General features: G+C 46.9%; 2 protein-coding genes across 12 annotated transcripts; one reads left to right on the forward strand and one right to left on the reverse strand.

The window, feature by feature from the left end:
- Nucleotides 1-278: 278 nt before the first annotated feature.
- scarb1 (scavenger receptor class B, member 1) lies at nt 279-8,219 on the reverse strand. 8 transcript variants are annotated; one of them, XM_062558945.1, is made up of 14 exons: nt 8,074-8,219; nt 6,189-6,349; nt 5,932-6,073; nt 5,480-5,683; nt 4,996-5,091; nt 4,797-4,912; nt 4,556-4,722; nt 4,347-4,465; nt 3,095-3,168; nt 2,931-2,982; nt 2,599-2,745; nt 2,261-2,308; nt 1,685-1,754; nt 279-1,139 (listed from the first exon to the last, which is right to left on the reverse strand). In XM_062558945.1, exons 1-13 carry the CDS (start codon nt 8,206-8,208, stop codon nt 1,686-1,688), a joined length of 1,530 nt encoding a protein of 509 aa, XP_062414929.1. In that variant the 5' UTR covers nt 8,209-8,219; the 3' UTR covers nt 279-1,139; nt 1,685. The 8 variants fall into 8 exon arrangements, with proteins under 8 accessions (XP_062414929.1, XP_062414931.1, XP_062414928.1 ...); XM_062558944.1 differs by having other exon boundaries at nt 284-1,612; XM_037484328.2 differs by having other exon boundaries at nt 287-1,582.
- A 4,086-nt stretch (nt 8,220-12,305) lies between these two features.
- On the forward strand, nt 12,306-19,146 carry LOC119226379 (G protein-coupled receptor kinase 5). 4 transcript variants are annotated; one of them, XM_037484304.2, is made up of 16 exons: nt 12,308-12,565; nt 13,023-13,106; nt 13,210-13,322; nt 13,716-13,793; nt 13,881-13,978; nt 14,076-14,168; nt 14,250-14,313; nt 14,922-15,062; nt 15,303-15,493; nt 16,220-16,257; nt 16,583-16,672; nt 17,159-17,367; nt 17,447-17,584; nt 18,340-18,477; nt 18,572-18,703; nt 18,946-19,146. In XM_037484304.2, the coding sequence occupies exons 1-16, from the start codon at nt 12,514-12,516 to the stop codon at nt 19,027-19,029; spliced, it is 1,743 nt and encodes a 580-aa protein (XP_037340201.2). In that variant the 5' UTR covers nt 12,308-12,513; the 3' UTR covers nt 19,030-19,146. The 4 variants fall into 4 exon arrangements, with proteins under 4 accessions (XP_062414926.1, XP_062414925.1, XP_037340201.2 ...); XM_062558942.1 differs by having other exon boundaries at nt 12,306-12,565; nt 13,716-13,978; nt 18,572-18,790; nt 18,946-19,043; XM_062558941.1 differs by having other exon boundaries at nt 12,307-12,565; nt 13,716-13,978.
- The last annotated feature ends 281 nt before the right edge of the window (nt 19,147-19,427 follow it).

Here is a 19,427-nt window from a genome sequence, read left to right on the forward strand (position 1 = left end):
CGCGCCACTCACGTCTCTGCTCTCACGTCTCTGCTCTCACCTACTGACGCGTGGAGTAAGTCCACGATGCGTTCAAGTACACCGGAAAAATCAAAGGGGTGTCTGTAAAAAGCAACAAAGCATCTCCGTCTCCGGACATATTTTTTAAAGCTTAATGGTTTAAAGTGTCGATTCATTGTGGAAATGAAGTGGTTTATTTTAAGCTGAACATGAACACATGAAGTGTTTTAATGTTATTCCATTCTTTACACGCATGTGAACACACAAGTCTGCAGGAAGGCTGTGACCAAACTTTGACCACCGGAGAAGATAAAGGACACTGAGCACGAGGTCAAAGTCCTCACCGAGAACAATACGTTGATACAATAAGCTGTATTTGGAGGAGCAGAGAGAAGAGTTTTTGCAGGACTCAGTGAGGTCATGTGACCGGTGATGTCAGTGTCTGAGCTCATGGACCCAGCTGTACAACGTCACAGATGGAGTCAGTCATAATGTCACACAGCTGTGACACGGCGCCACATCTGGAACATCTTCCCCTGGAGAAGAACTCCGACCCAGTAGCGGTAAGAGTACTACACTGTGAAAGTACTCATTTAGAGCCCTGCTCTTTAAGGGCCCCCCCCCACTCTTGGTTCAGCAGTTATGAGATACAGATATCAGTGATGAAATAATCCATTAAGGAACAAAACATAAGCAGATACTCGACTTTTGATTAATTAAAACCACTTTGTTTCCTTCTCACAGGAAGAAATATCACAAGTTCAAATATGATTTCAAAATATATTACATTCAAGTATCTCCCAATTCGATCACTTTTATTTAATAATAAAAAAGGAGGCATTTAGACGCCCAAACGTCATCATTCATCTCCAGCACGCTTCGCAGGAGAAGAATGACTCCACGTGGAATAACAGTCAGACCTTCATGAAGGCACATCGGTGGTGAAGTTCAGCCTGTTGCTCCCCTTGTTGGTGCAGACACATTCGTTTTTACCTCCACCAAATATGTAGTTTCTCCAAAACATCAGCATCCGTGTTTCAGTCCAAGACGCTGCAACACCGCCGTGTGTGTGTGTGTGTGTGTCATCTTCCAGCAAAGGTTCCCTCTTGTCTCTGTAGGACGGGTCCACTTCCTGTTGCCTTAGCGTTAGGGGGCGTGGCCAGAAGATCAAAGGACACATTTAGATGTAAAGACATATTTGGGTTAAAAGACAAATATTTGACGCCTCATGGAGAAGAGTCTTTGTGAAGAGCAGAGTAAAAAAAAACTGGTTCCCGCCAGGGTTAGGGTAACCCTAACAGCCAATAGGATTCCTGCAGGTGTTTTTATATAATAACAAAATGTCATCTGGATAATCTTCACATCTTTAAACATTCACGTTCTCACACTTTTAATTTCAACCTCATTTATAATATGTAATAATGAGATTAAAGAATAGAAACCAATAAAAAAGCTCTAATACATCAAAGCTGGAGAAAAGATCCGATTCATTCTTCTATTATACCACACGTCACAAAATTAACATTTTGGTACTAAAACAAAAAATAAAAGGTGCCGTTGATGAAGACGTTCATGGTTTGTCCTGTGGGGGGCGACAAATTGACAATTTGACCTACAGCTGTCTTTAAACGCCACATGAGTCCGTATTTGAATAAAGACGATTAATATATGATCACAAACCCACCTTATTTATTAATGACACATTTCTCCTCCGTTGGGGGTCGTGAGCCTTCTGCTCGCTCTTTATTGGAGACCTAAAAGACGACCACATTGTCTTATCGTTATCACCATGGTTACCATCATTATCGTTCCCGATTGGTCGTTACACGCTTTAGTTTCTGCGAAGTCATTGGAATTCATGAGTCCTTCCTGCCGCTAACCGATTAGTTCGTGCTTTTAATCAGGAGGCCGTGTGATTGGTTACTTTGATCATTAGATGATCATGCAGCAAGTTAATGAGCTTGTGATGAAACCACTGAGTCTTATGTGATCGATTAAATTAACGTCACATTGTGAAGGAAGCGCCTTCTGCTCCCACAGAGCGCTATGACATCATCAGTGTGCGCCACAGAAATATCAATATCATCTGTAAAGAAATGACTTCATGTCTCTTCAAGAGATCTCAGCTAAATTAAATTGATCGATTGATAGAGTAAAAGAAATGGACATATTTATGACGCTCTTATTGTTAAAAGCAGCTATAAACCATCGGATGGATTGATTGATTGAGGCTTGCAGAGGAGACTGATTTGGGACCTACGGGGTTGTCTTTTCCTGAGAACGTCATGGTCACATGTGAACGAGCCCTCTGCAAACACAAAGCACCAAAAACACTTGAACTGGAAACACTGCTATTTAGCAGCGACCTTTAGCTTAGCACAAAGACTGGAAACGGAGGGAAACTGCTAGCCTGGCCGCATCCTAAAAGCTAACCGACTGATCCTCGATTCTCCTGTTCCCTCGTTGGTCCAATGCTAAGCTAACAGGCTGCAGGTGTCCGAGCTACGCCCACAGCACCACCTCGCCACGCCCTCCGCCCGCCTACTGGGAGAACATGCGCCGGCGTGCTACATGCTACGTGCAGCTAGGAGGCCTCACCTTCTCCCTGTGGTGCACCAGCGAGGCGATGAGGATGGTGGCGAGGCCGAGGGCGATGAAGCCGTACTGCATGGCCTCCATCACGGTGGGGAGCACCACCAGGTTGGTGTGGAAGGTGGAGAGGATGGGCCCGTCGATGTAGCCGCTCTGGGAGGAGTAAGAAGACAGGTCACCTGATTGATCCCCAGATCCTGTTCTATATGACATTTGACAGCTTTTAGGACACTGAGGAAAGACATTTGTGGAATAAAAAGACACAAAAATCAGCGAAAAACGAGGACGAGCGGAATTAAGAAGGTCTCTGAAGACACTTCAAATAAAAGACAACGCACCTCCTCAAACCAGATCATTGGCATCACCACCTCGGAGATCTTGCCAGTTTCTCTACAAGGACAAAGAAACAACACTGAAGGTCAAACTCAGACAGGAAGTGGCCTCTGATGTCTCACGAGGAAGACGATGCAGGAGGAAGCCTGCGTGGTGTGGACCTCCTTACGTAATGGCCGACACCTTCTTCATGTAGAGGTTGAGCTGCAGGCGGATGGACACGTTGAGGGGGACGCCGGTCAGCTGCAGGGACAAAACGAGCGTCCTTTCATATGAGAGACACGAGGACGGGACAGACTTCATGTCAGAGACACGAGGACGGGACAGACTTCATGTCAGAGACACGAGGACAGACTTCATCTCAGACGCATGAACGCAGAGAAGAAGGAGAGGAGAGGAAACACCGGCGGACCCACAAACCCAACAACAACAACATGGCCGCCACCTGGTGATTGACAGGTCTCTCTACGCCCCCTCGCCCACTGATGCAGGAAACGAGATGAAGTGAGCAAGAAGCAGCTCTGAGTGGGACGACGTTTTCCTCAAGGACGAGTTAACCGTTAACTCGCCATCGAGCGGCTCGTATCGCCTCCAGAGTCACGTGACCTTTTATTGGAGCCATAGAAGCTCGTCTAACAACCCCAATTACGCAGAAATGGCCCAATTTACAATTAGCTTATCAAGCTAACTTACACAATAGAAACATAAACCACTCATTGAGTTCATCCTGATAATCCTCACGGACAAAACATAAACTTATCAGCGTGTTGTTTCTCCTTCAGAAATCACACACAGACCGACATTAGTTTGTGTTCCTTCGACTGCTTTCTGAGGACGGAGGCTGAGAGCCGAGCTAATGCTAACGTTAGCTCGGCCGGTTCCTCCGCTCTCCAAAAGGATCAAGTCTAAGAGTTAAAAAGCACAAAGATCTGAAATCTGAATGAAAAGTTTACCCCTCGCTGACGGGACGCCACCGACAGGCGAGCGGATCAAACGCACCCCAGATTCATTTTGATAATTGCTTTGATAATTGAACACAAAAACACACACACACACACACACAGAGGAGAGCATGCAGAGCAGTTACACATGTCGACCCTTTGAGTGACTCAACGCACACAGACACACTTTCCCCTCACAAATCCTTCTGCTGGTTCTCCCACAAACATAAAACTCGACCTTGATCATGACGCAGAACTCCGATACGTAATCAGTGCTCTAAAGTGCAGCGGCTTGTGCTCCCTTCACTTTGTGGACGTTTCGACGTCTCATCGTCCAGCTGATTTGTCTCTTTGTTATATTATATTAAATATGATCAGGCCTCTTTTTCCATCATAAATAAGCTGCGTTATTGGGGGGTGGAGGGGTGGGGGGGCGTAGCCATGACGACAGGAAAGACGGGTGGGTGTGCGCGCGCTCACCGGGTGGATGTCGATGAAGAGGCCGTGCTCGTCCTCCGTGGGTCGGAGGCCTTGCACAGAGTCCAGCAGCACCGGGTCGGCGTTGAAGAAGTGAGGATGAGAGAGGAAGACCGGGGAGTCTGGTGAGAGGAGACGACGAAGAACATTCCTTCAACGGGTCACGTGACCGTCGGCCCCCGATGAATCCGGCGGGACCGTTTCAAACCCACCGTGTCGGCAGCTGCTGACGTTCAGCAGACCCGACTGCCTGCAGGGGCAGAAGCCCTCGTTGGGGGGGTACTCCGACCCGTTGGCGAACAGGGTCTTTGGAGCCACGTAGCGGTACAGAGGGATTCCCTCCATCACGCCGTCCCGCTGGTAGACCAGCTCCAGGGATCTGCAGGGACAGGGAGTGAGAGACAGACCGAGGGACACACGGGGGGGGGGGCACACAGGGGACACGGGGGCTACCTGCATGCGTCGGGGCTGTAGAAGGGCAGCGTGCTCTCTCTGGTCATGAAGGGAGGCCACATCTGTCCAGCTGTTCCATTGATCATGTTGCACTGAGGAGAGTTCCAGTTGCTCAGCTGCCAACAGAGAGTCACATGTGAGCACACACACACACACACACACACGCACACGCACACGCACACGCACACACACACGTCACCTTGGTCAGGCCGTTCCACGAGTCCACTTTGTGGACCTTCCTGATGTCGTCCTTCCCCGTGTGGATGGTGAACAGGCCGGTGTTTGAGTTGTTAAACTAAAGCAACAATAAAGTTAAACTCACACGTTTTATGACGCTCATTAAAAAAAATAACACAGCCAGTGCCGGAGGCAGCCCCCCAGGAAAGAAGTGTGCTCAGCCATAACATTGTGTTGGTAGTGGTACATGTACTATTTGTTTTGTTATAGACGTCACTGCATACTATGAATAATGTTCTGTTTAATGTCATTTCCGTATGAAAACACAAGGTTCTAATTATAACTATTCAGAGTACGTATGCAGTGTCATAACTACATCTCTAACAAACCAAACTGTTTAAAAATCGAGCAAGTTATGGTTATTTTAAAAGTACACTTATCACTACAGACACAATGTAATGGTGAGCGGGCTGACTGTACCAAGATGGCCGCCATGTTGGACTCACCTCGGCAAAGAGGCCGAACTTGCCGGTGGAGGGCAGCATGCCGGGCAGGTACTTGTTGAGGAAGTCCACGAGGCCGCTGTCGTAGCCCCACATGAGCTCCCCCACCGTCTTGGTGAGGAAGGGCCCCTCCTTGAAGGTCTTGAAGGTGGCGCTGATCATCAGTCGCAGAGGGAAGGGGGCGTTCTCCATCATGACGGCCGCGCCCTGAGAGGGAGACGCACATCGTGACCTTTAACCCCAGACGTCAAAAACGTTATAATTTAAAGGGAAAAATGTTGGATTTCTTTTTCATAATCGATTACAAAACGACCAATTTAAATCAGAAGGTGATCTGTCATTCAAGGAAATCCTTATTTAACAATAGAAATAACTGCTTCTCCTCGGGGCCCCCTGCCAGAGAGCCACGGTCCCTCGGGGGTCCCCGGGCCCCAGCTTGAGAACCCCCGCCTTACCAGCACCAACATGTTGGGGATGGTGACGACCTGGGACTCGTCCCCCGAGGACATGGACGGCTCGAAGAAGAAGCGGCGGTACTCGCGGTAGGACACCGTCCCGTTGGCGTGGAACGTGATGTTGTCCTTCTGGATCTGTTTCCTGCGTGCGAGGACAGAACATCACACATCTGGACTGCTGCATCAGAGCGAGTTGGATGAGAAGACGGCTCCCAGACAGATGTCGTCATCATCATCATCATCATCATCATCATCACCTGTAGACGAAGGGGCCCCTCTGCTCCACCATGGGCTTCTCTCCAGCCAGCACCTCCTTGGGGTTGAGGACGTTGAAGAAGTAGACGGACATGAAGAAGGGCACCGGGACGTCCTTCCACATGGTGTAGGACATCTCGTTCTTCGGGTCGATCACCGTGTTCTGAAAAAGTCCAGATTTAAAAAGGAACAAGGGTCATGTGACTGCCTTCAAATGTTGGAAAAACAAGCGAAACAAACACATTTCAGTATGAAAACCACCGTGTGAATTTAAGTGTCAAATCCTTTAGGGAAGGAAGTAAAAATACCACAGAACAAAAAAATACTCTCAAGTACACAAGTAAAAGTACTCGTTTCTTTTGAGAGTTAAAGTATTAAATATAAAGTTCTATTTATATAATATAAAGTTATATTATTAATAAGTATAAACCTCAGAGTTAAAACTAGTAGTTGAATACTTTGTATATTAGTATGTTCAAGTATGCCGGTATTGTACTGATCTACTTCTTTATTTAGCGTGTTTAAGTTGTGTTACTTACAGACCAATGAATCGATCAGTATGAATATTGATTTGTCATCAAAAGTTGCTGTTACATCACAACCCGCCTCGTGCGTGTTATCACTTATCAGCTGTTCGTTCGCGAGCACGCGAAGTCTTATCGATTATCGTCTCTCTCACGTGGTCGTGTGCAGCCGCAGAGACCTTCGGCCGTGACCATTATCGATCACACGAGCTCGATCGCCGCGTTAATCCCCGCTTACCTTCACCACCTGGTCGTCGATGATGATCGGCCCCACAAAGGTGAGGACAGTCCCGAAGAACACCATGAGGACCCCGGACACTATGAACCCGACCGCCACGGTGGCTCTATTGATCCCCATGGCTCGGGACAGGCAGCTGTCAATCAGCCGTCAATCATCCGCTGGAGACGCGCGGCTAGCAGGCTAGCTGGAGTTAGCTCTGGCGCTAGCCACCGGCTAAAGACTGAGAACTAGTCCCGGACCTGAACTCCGTGCGCCCGCGGCCACATGCTCGGGTTCCGCGCGGCTTTGACGGGCTCTCTCATCGATGAAGGTGATCGTGGCTTTATTTATACTCGGCTGGCCACGCCTCCGCCCGCGCGGTGCATTGTGGGAAATGTGGTCCGGCCGTGTTTCGCAATTGCCGAGATTCAAACGTTTTATGCAACGGGGGGGGGGGTTACTAATGTAAAAGTTGTAATACAATCATGTACATATGTTTACATAGGTAAAGGACACACGTGTAGGTGTATATTCATACGTAGAGGCATGTGTAGACTGTAGATAGATTTTTAAAATCCTTATTTAACCAGAATAATCCGGATTTAAACACATTAGCAGACTTTGAAGAGTGATTCTATGCTTTGTTGTTGGTTTAAACGTTCAAAGCACTTTACCTACAGAAAAGGCGCTGATTTTAGAGATCATGATTATTGTTTTGCTGCATGAAGGTTTCCAACATAGGGGTCGGGGCCCGCTCAATGGTCACCAGATGCATCTCAGGGGTCGGGGGACATTAAATGGGAGAGAAGAAGAAGAGGTTATGATACAAAGATTAATGTGTATTCTCGTTGTTTGGAGAACTCAGGATTAGGACAAAAGTCACATTTTCCCTATTTGGTTTAATATTTGGAAACCGTTGACCTCCACTCATTAATCTTTCGTCCGTGTTTTATTGTTGGCAGTTTTTTTATTTCATTTCAATGGTGTGGATTTTTTTTAAGTACTTTGAAGTTGCAACCAGAATAAACCAGAATAAGTTTGTTATTTTTTAAAAAGAAAGTCCTGTGTGAAGTCTGGGTTTTTAAATAAATTGTTCAATGTGAAATCATTTGAGAAAAATAAATGAAGCATCAGAAGACTTACTTTAATCACTTGATCTTTCATCACCATCGGCCCCACAATGAGAAAAAACACTCCGGAGACCACCGTCAGAGCCCCCGCCACTATGAACCCCACCGCCACTTTGGTCTTATTGATCGCCATGGCAATAAGAAGCATCAAGAAATCGCCCCTTCAGGCTGACGGGCTTCAGGGTCCGATGGGGAACGCTGATGGATGCAGAGGAGTTCAGGCAGGCGGGTGTGTTTATACTCTGCAGACCCCCCCCCCCCCCCCCCACCACACACACACACACACACACACTGAGGAGGGGCGGGTGCGTGATAGAAAACATCCTGTTTCATGAATTCACGTTAATTCATGCAGTCACATTTCAGTCAGATGACTTGATACTTGATACAGGACAAAATAACGCTGACGTGTTTATCGATGTATAAATAAATAGAGCGTGAGTCATCGTAGGAGAAGAAGCCAGACATTAAGATTCAGATGTGGTTATGTATGTTTAAAGAAGTTTTATTGTTCTACCAACAACACTCAGTGGAGCTCAAAATGTGGATTGATCCGCCGCTAAAAATAATCCCCTAGAAGCACAGAAACGTTGTTTCACTAAAAACTTCAGAGAAATTCTAAGTTCCAATTCTTTAAGTGAAGGATTCATCCATCACACTCATTTGCTCATATTTTGAAAGCTGCTTAATGCTATTTATCCCTCAGAAGAGGAGCCCACACCACCAACAGCAGACGTTGTTACCATCAGGAGGTCTGGTTGTTTTATGGCTTTTACTTTATCATTTATTTGATTATTTTTTAGTAATTATTCGTCATGTTTTCAATTTTCATTTATATTTATTGTTTGGTTGAATATTCTTTTTTTCTTGAATTTGTCCATTTATTTTTATATTCAAGTTGATTTATAATTTAATAATTTTTTGTTAATTATTATTAATATTATTAATAATTAGTGGCTGGCGTCTCCCTTTGAGGAGCCAGTGGAGGTGGTTTGGGCTTCTGGTAGGATGCCCCCTGGGCCCCTCCCTAGGGAGGTGTTCCAGGCACGTCCAGCTGGGAGGAGGCCCCCCCCAGGACCAGAGAGACATTATATCTCTGCACTGGGATCAGTCAGAGCTGCTAGATGTGGGAAAGGGACGTTTGGGGTCCCTGCTGGAGGTGTTGCCCCCGCGACCCGACCCCGGAAGATGAGATGAGATGATTATTTTGTTACTAGTTTTAATGTTTTAAATTCTATTTGTTCATTTACTTGCTGAATGTTTTACTTTTTTGTTAAATATATATCTAGATATCTATATATCTATATATATACAGATATATAGATATCTATATACCACCTTTGTTCTTTAATGCCTTTCATCCTCGTATTTGATTCATGATCCGAGTGACGGAGCCACAGACTCTCTTCAGTCTGACCATGGGGGGGGGTCACGCTGCGCTGTTGTGATCGTTGCTAATTGAAAGCGGAATTAAGGAACTCTGGACGTCATTGTCGGTCATATAAACACCCCCCCCCCCCCCCTTCAGATATCTATAAATGTTGAACGCCTCCCACATCTTTATCCATGGATTTGGTGAATTTGGGCTGGAAGAAGGAGGCCTCTCTTGCCCCGCGCGCACATGATCGCCTCATGGGGGGGGGGCACAGACCGCGCTCATCTGACTGCTTTGTAACCCCCCCCCCCCCCCTCCAGAGACAGGACTGATCTGCAGCCACATTCGATGTTACAAACTGCGCCTTCCTTCCTAAATGCTGACGGTGGACACAAGAAGGAAGAGACACCCCCCCCCCCCCCCCCCCGCACACAGCATGTGACTCCCCTCACACACACACACACACACAAACTACACACATTCTACACACACACACACACACGCTTGTAGGTCACTCTAAGACACTCTTTGAAGTCATGTGACCCTGAGATGAAGCAACGTCGTAGTGATTTCTTTTCTATCTTCAGATCCTTTAGAGGCTGAATTTTTGGTGTTTCATTAAAAATACAAATAAAACATTTGTGATGGATTTAAAATAAAATGTTTGGTTGTCTTCAAGGTAGAAATATAGGTAGAAATAGATAATATAGAGATTATAGAGTAGGAATAGTTCTGCATTCAAACTGTTACTGCAGTAAAAGTGACGCATGACCAGAAGCGGAAGTGATATTGCATTTCATATTAATATACATATTAATTAGATTGTATAAGTAATAATGTGTTACATTTTAGTTGAACACGTTATTAACGCAAATCCACTTTAACGACGTCAATTTTTTTACGTTTTCTTTAACCTTTTTTTAAACTTTTTTTTTGGGGGGGGGGGGTGACTGTTGTGAAAATGTCAACAGCTTTGTCTGTTTGAGGAGCTGCTGAAAGCAAAGCTTTAGTAGCTCACCTTTTATTAGTGACCTCAGTGTCAATATTAAGCCCTGATTTAACTGCACACGCCTCGTTTACCTGAATTATTATATATATATATTATCATTTTATTTTGTACCACCCTGTTTGGTAATGTTGTTTTTCAGTCAAATAAAACATTTGCATAAAACAAGAGAATCCACTTTTCCATGTTGATAAGAGCATTAAAATGAAGATAAAATATGGAATAAAAGACATAAATGTGATTAATCATGATTAAATATTTGAATCGTTTGACAGCACTCGTTTTTATTCCTCTTGGAAGAGTGACTTTCTGTTTATAAAGACGGTTTAACACGTTCATTCTTCTGCATCTTTAAAGTCCAGCTGTGACAGAGAAGCCGCTTTATGTTTATCACGTTCATACTGAAACTCATTTTATTGTATTTGATATACTACCAGCATAAAACAGTAACAATACCATTCATTAATGTATTTGGTGATTATATTGTATTATCCAATTATGGATGTATTAAGTACTGTTTGAATACCTCTGAGATGAAGTATCACACAGATACATATATGTATACGTATGTATTAATGTGAATACATGTATACATTTACTTACTTGACTTCCTGTGGGATCACAGAGTGTCTCTGAGCTCACAGCAGCATCTTTGTCTCAAAGCGCCGCGTGCTGACGGAGGTCCTTCAGACCGGGTCGGACACGGGTCCCCGAGGTCTGAGGAGTTAGATGTTATCACATCCTAAAAGTACTGATACCACAACATGAACACCCTCTGATACAAGTTTAAATGCCACATCCAGAACCTTCACGTGGAGTTATTGCAATATAGTCGACCTCTGATGGACCTCCACTGACATCTAGTGGACCTCTGGTGACTAGAGGTCCCTTAGAGATCCACTAGATCCACTAGATGTCAGTAGAGGTCCATTAGAGAGAAAAGACAACAACACATTGGACACATTTCCAAATGTTGTTTTTATTTTATAATGGACTTAATTATGAATTAGAATTATTATATCATATAAAAGATCAGTTCTCCTGGTTCCTCCTCCAGGTCTTCTCATCCGATGATGATGAAATATTGATTGAGAGGCTGCTGAAGCTCAAATGTGACGCATGTGATGAGTAACAATGGGATTTTTTGTGATGACCAAACGTTTTGTGTTGTTATTGAACATTATTGAGGGCTTAGAGTAATTTATAATCACATTACAACCCGTCATAACAGGTGGAGGGAATCTCCATCATCATTCATCGGAACGTGAAGAAGAACATCTGAGCTCTGATTGGAGCTTCTCTGGTCTTAACCTAAAGGAACTAAACTAAACTAAATGGGCTCAACTCACAGAAATGATGAATCATATCTCCAGAAGGGGCATCGGGTTGTTTGGTCTCATCCCGATTAAAGTAGAGAAGATACTCTGACTATCACTAAATATTAACTTAATAAAACATAACTTTACCGGATGAAAGTTATGAAATATGAATAATATTACATTAATTATTCCGCATGATGAGTTATTTTATTGTATTTTAAACTTCTTCAGAGTAACTTTAAAGTAAAGAGTATTTATTCTACCTTTAAATCTCCTTCAAATAAATGGACCGGAAGCTCTGGTGAGTCTAAGGGGACCGGTCCATAGATGTGGACCTGTCCTGGTCCCTGCATGTGGATCTGTCCTGGTCCCTGCATGTGGACTTGTCCTGGTCCCTGCATGTGGATCTGTCCTGGTCCCTGCATGTGGATCTGTCCTGGTCCCTGCATGTGGACTTGTCCTGGTCCCTGCATGTGGATCTGTCCTGGTCCCTGCATGTGGATCTGTCCTGGTCCCTGCATGTGGACTTGTCCTGGTCCCGCCCCTTCCAGGGGGCGTGTCCCCGCTCGGAGGGCTGAGCTCCGCACCTCCATTCATTGGACAGGGAGCGCAGGTTAGACAGCAAGCAGCCCGGCTGGCCCTCCTCGTGACCCGGATCACTCGACTTTCTTCCCTTCATTCCTCTCACATGAACCCTGGATCGGCGCGCGGATCTGGGACCAGCAGACCGGGACCGAACACCCGCGTTCCGACATGGAGATCGAAAGCATCATGGCCAACAACTCGCTCATTAAAGCCAGAGAGGGTAAGAGTCCACCGCGTCTCCACCTTTCACACATTCAAACTGGGTCCAACGAGAGGCTTCGGGCTCCAGATGTTTGTCCAGGGCTCGTGAAGCAGGATGAAGGACGAGACACTGACCTCGGGTCACAAATGCTTCATTTGTCCTCATCGGTGTCACGTTTAATATCCTCATGCAGAAATAAAACACAACCTCATTTATCCCCACAGGGAGGTTTTACGTTGTCTTCTGCGTGGACACACACACACACACAGACACACACACTCGCTTTGTGACGTTGTGTAGTTGCGCGCAGCTATGCGGTCCCACAGTACCTGTTCCTGCGCCTATAAATAGCTCAGCGCACCGGAGCGCACTATTGTCTGTGAGGCGCGCGCGTGCTGCACTGCGCATGCGCCCTGTTGATGATGGACGTGTCGCTCCGAGTGATGTTTTCATCCTGTGCGTCCTGTTCCTGCAGGCGGGGGGGGCAAAGGCCGCAGCCTCAAGTGGAGACACATGCTGCGCTTCTCTCACGTGACTCAGTGCGCGGACCTGGTCATAGGTGCGTGCGTGCGTGCGTGTGTGTGTGTGTGTATGTGCGCGTCATACATCCATACGTGCTGTGGCTGGGTGCACGAGTTCACATGTCCCGTGTCCTCCATCAGCTCGGGACTACCTCCACCTGTGTGTGGAGCAGCCCATCGGGAAGCAGCTGTTCCAGCTGTTCTGCCGCAGTCGCCTGGACCTGCAGAACTACATCTGCCTGCAGGACGCTCTGGTACAAACACGCATGGACACACATGGGCCACGTGGGGGGCAGGGTGGGGGGGGGGGGGGTCATCCAACGTGGCATCAGGGTTTTAGTGCAGGTGTTGAGGTGATAACTAAATCATTGATGAAATAACTAAAGATGAAGAAGAGTCCAAGTTCAATTACAAAACCAAACGGTCTGGATTTCTATTTGTGTCTCTGACGACGTCATCAGTGTCACAACATGTACTCAAGCAGTTGGCCCTTGACCAACCTTTGTTTGGAAGAATAACTTTTAAATCGATACCTGTGATACTAAAACACATTGTTTGTGATCACTTTTATTTTTTACTTTTATTGATGAGTAAACAAACCTGTAGAATGTCTGACCTGTGCACCGCGTCCCCTTCGTCTCCTCCAGGACGCCTTTGAGACCAAGTCGGATGAGGAGAGGAAAGATTTTGGCTTCAGCATCATTCAGAGATTCCTCTGGAGTCAGGTATGCCCACAACACAGAGAACACACACACACACACACAGACACACACACAGTCCCCGTGCTAATGTCCCGGCCCGTGTCCCTTCAGTCCAATCAGTGCGTGTCCATCGTGCAGCATCACGAGCAGAGCTGCCTCCAGAGTCTGGAGCTCGACCCCTGCATGGACATCTTCCACGAGTGCAGGGAGTGAGTTCTCACGTGCACTCTTTCCTGTGTAAATGTGTGCGTGTGTGTGTGTGTGCACGTTCTTCATAAGGACACCAACCTGTCTGCTGTGTCTCAGGAGCCTCCACCAATACCTCAGTGGAGAGCCGTTCCTCCAGTACCAGGACAGCATGTTCTTCGACCGCTTCCTACAGTGGAAGATGCTGGAGAGGTCAGTGTGTGTGTGTGTGTGTGTGTGTGTGTGTGTGTGTGTCACGTTAAAAAAAGACATCAACCTATGTTTGTCGTGCAGAAAGCCCATCACTAAGCAGACCTTCAGGCAGTACAGACTTCTGGGGAAAGGAGGCTTTGGAGAGGTGAGCTATACATACATACGCTGTGATAGGGACCTGTCAATCAGCCGTTAGCCCCGTCCTAAAGTCCTAAAGACCATAAACTCATGTTTACAATGTTTACTGAGGGAATAAATCAAGAGAGAAGTAGAGTCATTTCCTCATAGACGTCTATGGGAGCAGAGGAGTCGCCCCCTGCTGGTCACTACACAGAAGTAGAGTCATTTCCTCATAGACGTCTATGGGAGCAGAGGAGTCGCCCCCTGCTGGTCACTACACAGAAGTAGTCATTTCCTCATAGACGTCTATGGGAGCAGAGGAGTCGCCCCCTGCTGGTCACTACACAGAAGTAGTCATTTCCTCATAGACGTCTATGGGAGCAGAGCAGTCGCCCCCTGCTGGTCACTACACAGAAGTAGAGTCATTTCCTCATAGACGTCTATGGGAGCAGAGGAGTCGCCCCCTGCTGGTCACTACACAGAAGTACAGTCATTTCCTCATAGACGTCTATGGGAGCAGAGGAGTCGCCCCCTGCTGGTCACTACACAGAATTATGCTTTAACACAAGAAGCTTTGACTTCTGTCCTCATCGTAATTATTTGTCCTTAACGTGTCCCCTCTTTGTTCCCCAGGTGTGGGCGTGTCAGGTGAGGTCCACGGGAATGATGTACGCCTGCAAAAAGCTGGAGAAGACTCACGTGAAGAAGAGGAAGGGCGAGAACATGGCTCTCAACGAGAAACAGATCCTGGAAGGGCTGAACAGCAGATTTGTGGTGAGATTTGTGGTGAGATTTGAGTGAAACGATTTAAACCGTCCTGTGAGGATTACTCCGCCGCAGAAAGTTTAATAACTTTAACTTTAACTACAGTGACTAGTACTGGAGTATTTACCTGTGTTTGAGTACATCTTCAGTAACTAGGATGTTGGACAGGAAGTGAGGCAGCAGTAAACTCGTACCTTGTGGGTTTTGGGCCTTCACTCCTCCGCGTTCACCTCCTGCTTCTCCCTCCAGGTGAACCTGGCGTACTCCTACGAGACCAAGCACATGCTCTGCATGGTTCTGACCATGATGAGCGGCGGCGACCTCAAGTTCCACATCCACAGAATCGGCGCCCCGGGTCTCAAAGAGGACCGCGCCCGCTTCTACGCCGCCGAGGTCTGCTGCGGTCTGATCCACCTCCATCAGAACGCCATCTTATACCGGTCAGGATGTGCCACAACAACTAGGACAAGGACTGATAGGACAAAGACTGATAGGACAAGTACTGCTAGGACAAGGACTGCTAGGACAAAGACGGATAAAACAAGGACTGCTAGGACAAAGACTGATAGGACAAGGACAGCTACGACATGGAGTGCTAGGACAAGGACAACTAGGACAAAGACAGCTAGGACAAGGACTGATAGGACAAGGACTGATAGGACAAGTACTGCTAGGACAAGGACTGATAGGACAAGGACGGATAGGACAAGTACTGCTAGGACAAGGACTGATAGGACAAGGACTGATAGGACAAGTACTGCTAGGACAAGGACTGCTAGGACAAGTACTGCTAGGACAAGGACTGATAGGACAAGTACTGCTAGGACAAGGACTGATAGGACAAGGACTGATAGGACAAGTACTGCTAGGACAAGGACTGCTAGGACAAGGACTGATAGGACAAGTACTGCTAGGACAAGGACTGATAGGACAAGTACTGCTAGGACAAGGACTGACTGCTAGGACAAGGACTGATAGGACAAGTACTGCTAGGACAAGTACTGCTAGGACAAGGACTGATAGGACACAAGTCATTATCCGGTGTCAAGATCATTTTCAATTAACTCTTTGATAGAAGGACTAAAGTACCTCACACCTGTACTGCACTTAATTAAATGTATTTAATGCTTATTATAAATAATCCTGTTGTGTCCTTTGATCTCCAGAGACCTGAAGCCAGAGAACATTCTGCTGGATGACCTCGGTACGTATGTACACATTATATAAATAGAACATTCCATCATAACTTTAAACATAAACGTTTCGGGTCGAGCCGGACGGCCGCGTTGACGGAGGGGGGTGGAGGAAGTAAAATAAAAATACAATGGCCTGCGGGGACCAGGTGTGGTGTCTATTTTAAGAAAGAACTCTCTGCACCTGTTGCTTCATTCCTGAAGATGTAAAGGTGCCTTTTGTTATCTGTAATTATTATGAATGACAGATCCGGACTGTCTACCTGTGTGTGTGTGTGTGTGTGTGTTACAAAGGAAAGTACGTCATAATTACTGCAGTTTGGTTTTCCTCTTAAGGACACATCCGCATCTCCGACCTGGGCCTCTCGGTGAAGCTGTCTAAGAGCCGCGTGGTGCGAGGCATGGTGGGCACGCTAGGATACATGGGTAAGAATCTGTGTGTAATGTGTCTAGGTGAGACAAAAACTATTTTTTATATCTTTGTTTTTTTATTCATCTCTTAAATACAGGTGAAGAAAATATTTATGCCAGTTTATTTGATTTATTGTTTTGCTGTAAAACTCATTTCTGGAACATTAGACTCGGGTTGAGAGTTTAAGGAGAAAGTAAACAACGGGTTCCTCGTTGGAGTCTCGCATCGCCTCTAGTGGGCGACACGAGTACTACAACAAACTCAAAGAACCTTCATAACGTCATGCTTCTTTAAGGGGGATTAATTAAAAGGCTGCTTTTACTGCTATTCTTCAAAAATTCACACAGGAAGGAACATAAAATAAAGAGGGATCAGCAGAACCATTTGTTTCCGTGTTTTCCTCCACCTTTAAAATGAGTTAGTTGCGTTATTTGGTGAAATAATCGTTATCATTAAACTCCAATCACAGAACTCAGAAGCAGTCCTATTTCTCCTCTCAGCCCCCGAGGTGATCAGCCGGCGGCCCTACGGGGTGAGCGTGGACTGGTGGGGGCTCGGCTGCCTCCTCTATGAGATGACGGCAGGGCGCCCCCCCCTCCGCAAGGAGGGGGAGCACCTCAACCCCCCCGAGATGGAGCAAAGGATCCTGAAGGAGGAGCCGGAGTACGGAGACAAGTTCAGCGAGGAGGCGAAGGACCTCTGCTCCTCAGTGAGTCCGGGGGGGTCAGAGCCGCGGACCGGCTTCTTCTTCAGGGGTTCTGATGCTTCTTCTTCTGTGGTGTTTGAAGCTGCTCATCAAGGACCCTCTGGAGAGGCTGGGCGGCCAGAGCTCCGGGGGCCAAGAAGTGACGTCGCATCCCTTCTTCAAAGGGATCAACTTTCGGATGCTGTGGGCCGGACAGGTGGAGCCGCCCTTCAAGCCCGACGTGAGTGGACCCACTACCCCCACCCCTGAGGGGATTGAACACGCAGGAAGCGCACTTCCTGTTTGCTGCGATGTACTTCCTGCTTCCTGTGTATACTCACAGCCCTCTGGGTGTACTTCCTGTGTGTACTCACAGCCCTCTGGGTGTACTTCCTGTGTGTACTCACCCACCTCTGGGTGTACTTCCTGTGTGCCCTTACCGCTCACTGGGTTTACTTCCTGTGTGCACTTACCGCTCACTGGGTGTATTTCCTGCGTGTACTTACCGCTCACTGGGTGTACTTCCTGTGTGCACTTACCGCTCACTGGGTGTATTTCCTGCGTGTACTTACCGCTCACTGGGTGTACTTCCTGCGTGTACTTACCGCTCACTGGGTGTACTTCCTGTGTGCACTTACCGCTCACTGGGTGTATTTCCTGCGTGTACTTACCGCTCACTGGGTGTATTTCCTGCGTGTACTTACCGCTCACTGGGTGTACTTCCTGTGTGCACTTACCGCTCACTGGGTGTACTTCCTATGTGCACTTACCTCCCACTGGGTGCATTTCCTGTGTGTAATTACGGCTCACTGGGTATACTTCCTGTGTTTACTTACCGCTCACTGGGTGCACTTCCTGTGTGCAGTTACCGCTCACTGGGTGTACTTCCTGTGTGTACTTACCGCTCACTGGGTGTACTTCTTGTGTGCACCTACCGCTCACTGGGTGTACTTCCTGTGTGCACTTACCGCTCACTGGGTGTACTTCCTCCTGCAGCCCAGACTGGTGTACTGCAGCGACGTCCAGGACATCGAGGAGTTCTCCTCGGTGAAGGGAGTCATTCTGGACCAGAAGGACCACGACTTCTACACCAAGTTCAGCACAGGAAGCAACCCAATACCGTGGCAGAGCGAGGTACGGCATGTCTGAGCAGCGCCATGGCGTCTGTGCCGAGCCCACAAACCTCACTGTGCCCCCCCCCCCCCCCCACCCACCCACCCCCACCTAGATCATCGAGACGGGATGCTTCCGGGAGCTCAATCAGTTCGGTCCAAATGGATCTCGATCTCCGGACCTCGACTGGTCCCAGAACTCTGGGATCCCCAAACGCAGCCTGCTGGACCGACTCCGCCGCAAACAGGTGAGAGTACTCAACGGTAGTACATGTACCACAACCACGCTGAGAAAATACTCCACCTCAAGTACCTGAATAACGTCTGTGTGGCAGGTAAATGCCTTTATAGTAAAAGTACATGTTATTATTATTTACCTCTGACATGTAGTACTATGAATACTATAAATAGAAGTGTTTTATAGACTTTAGTACAGTACTGTAGTGGAAGTACATTCATCTGGAGGCTGAACACTTCCTTCCTCACACAGCATCATCATGGAGAAGAAAGCAAACAGCCGTTGGTGACCAATAGAACCCTCACCACGTCCTGGGTGGGGAGCTACACTCTCTGAGGGGGGGGGGGCGGAGAGAGAACACACGTTTTTTTGTGTTTTTCTACAATTTTACACATTGTATAAAATTATGACTAAGTACTTCCTTTTTGATACAAGTAGCACAGAATACCAGACCCCCCCCCCTCCCTGCACTGTTTGTTGCTCTCAATAAATATTTTTTTTAAATGTGTGTTGTTTCATCAGTTCACATCCATGTGCGTCATTTGATCCTTTACTGAATGCTGAACGTACAAAGTGGAAGTTGTCATGGTAACGTCACTCATCGGTTTGTGGCTGTAGCCATCTTGTTTTTTTGCCACCAGTGGACAGGAAGTTACCATATTTGACCATATTCAATGGGAACAATTTTAGATTTATCCGCAATTCTTCAAAGTAATGAACATGTTGGTATTGTA

The sequence above is a fragment of the Pungitius pungitius genome, chromosome 18 (genome assembly GCF_949316345.1).
Source record: "Pungitius pungitius chromosome 18, fPunPun2.1, whole genome shotgun sequence".
Classification (NCBI taxonomy): Eukaryota; Metazoa; Chordata; class Actinopteri; order Perciformes; family Gasterosteidae; genus Pungitius; species Pungitius pungitius.

Coding starts and splice junctions, on each gene's coding strand:
- scarb1 (XM_062558945.1), bottom strand. CDS start 8,208: ATGCTTCTTATTGCCATGGCGATCAATAAGACCAAAGTGGCGGTGGGG. Junction 5,684..5,931: donor TCCCCAACATGTTGGTGCTG/GTAAGGCGGGGG, acceptor TCTCCCTCTCAG/GGCGCGGCCGTCATGATGGA. Junction 4,723..4,796: donor TACAGCCCCGACGCATGCAG/GTAGCCCCCGTG, acceptor CTGTCCCTGCAG/ATCCCTGGAGCTGGTCTACC.
- LOC119226379 (XM_062558941.1), top strand. CDS start 12,514: ATGGAGATCGAAAGCATCATGGCCAACAACTCGCTCATTAAAGCCAGA. Junction 14,314..14,921: donor GGAAAGGAGGCTTTGGAGAG/GTGAGCTATACA, acceptor TTTGTTCCCCAG/GTGTGGGCGTGTCAGGTGAG. Junction 18,478..18,571: donor CAATACCGTGGCAGAGCGAG/GTACGGCATGTC, acceptor ACCCCCACCTAG/ATCATCGAGACGGGATGCTT.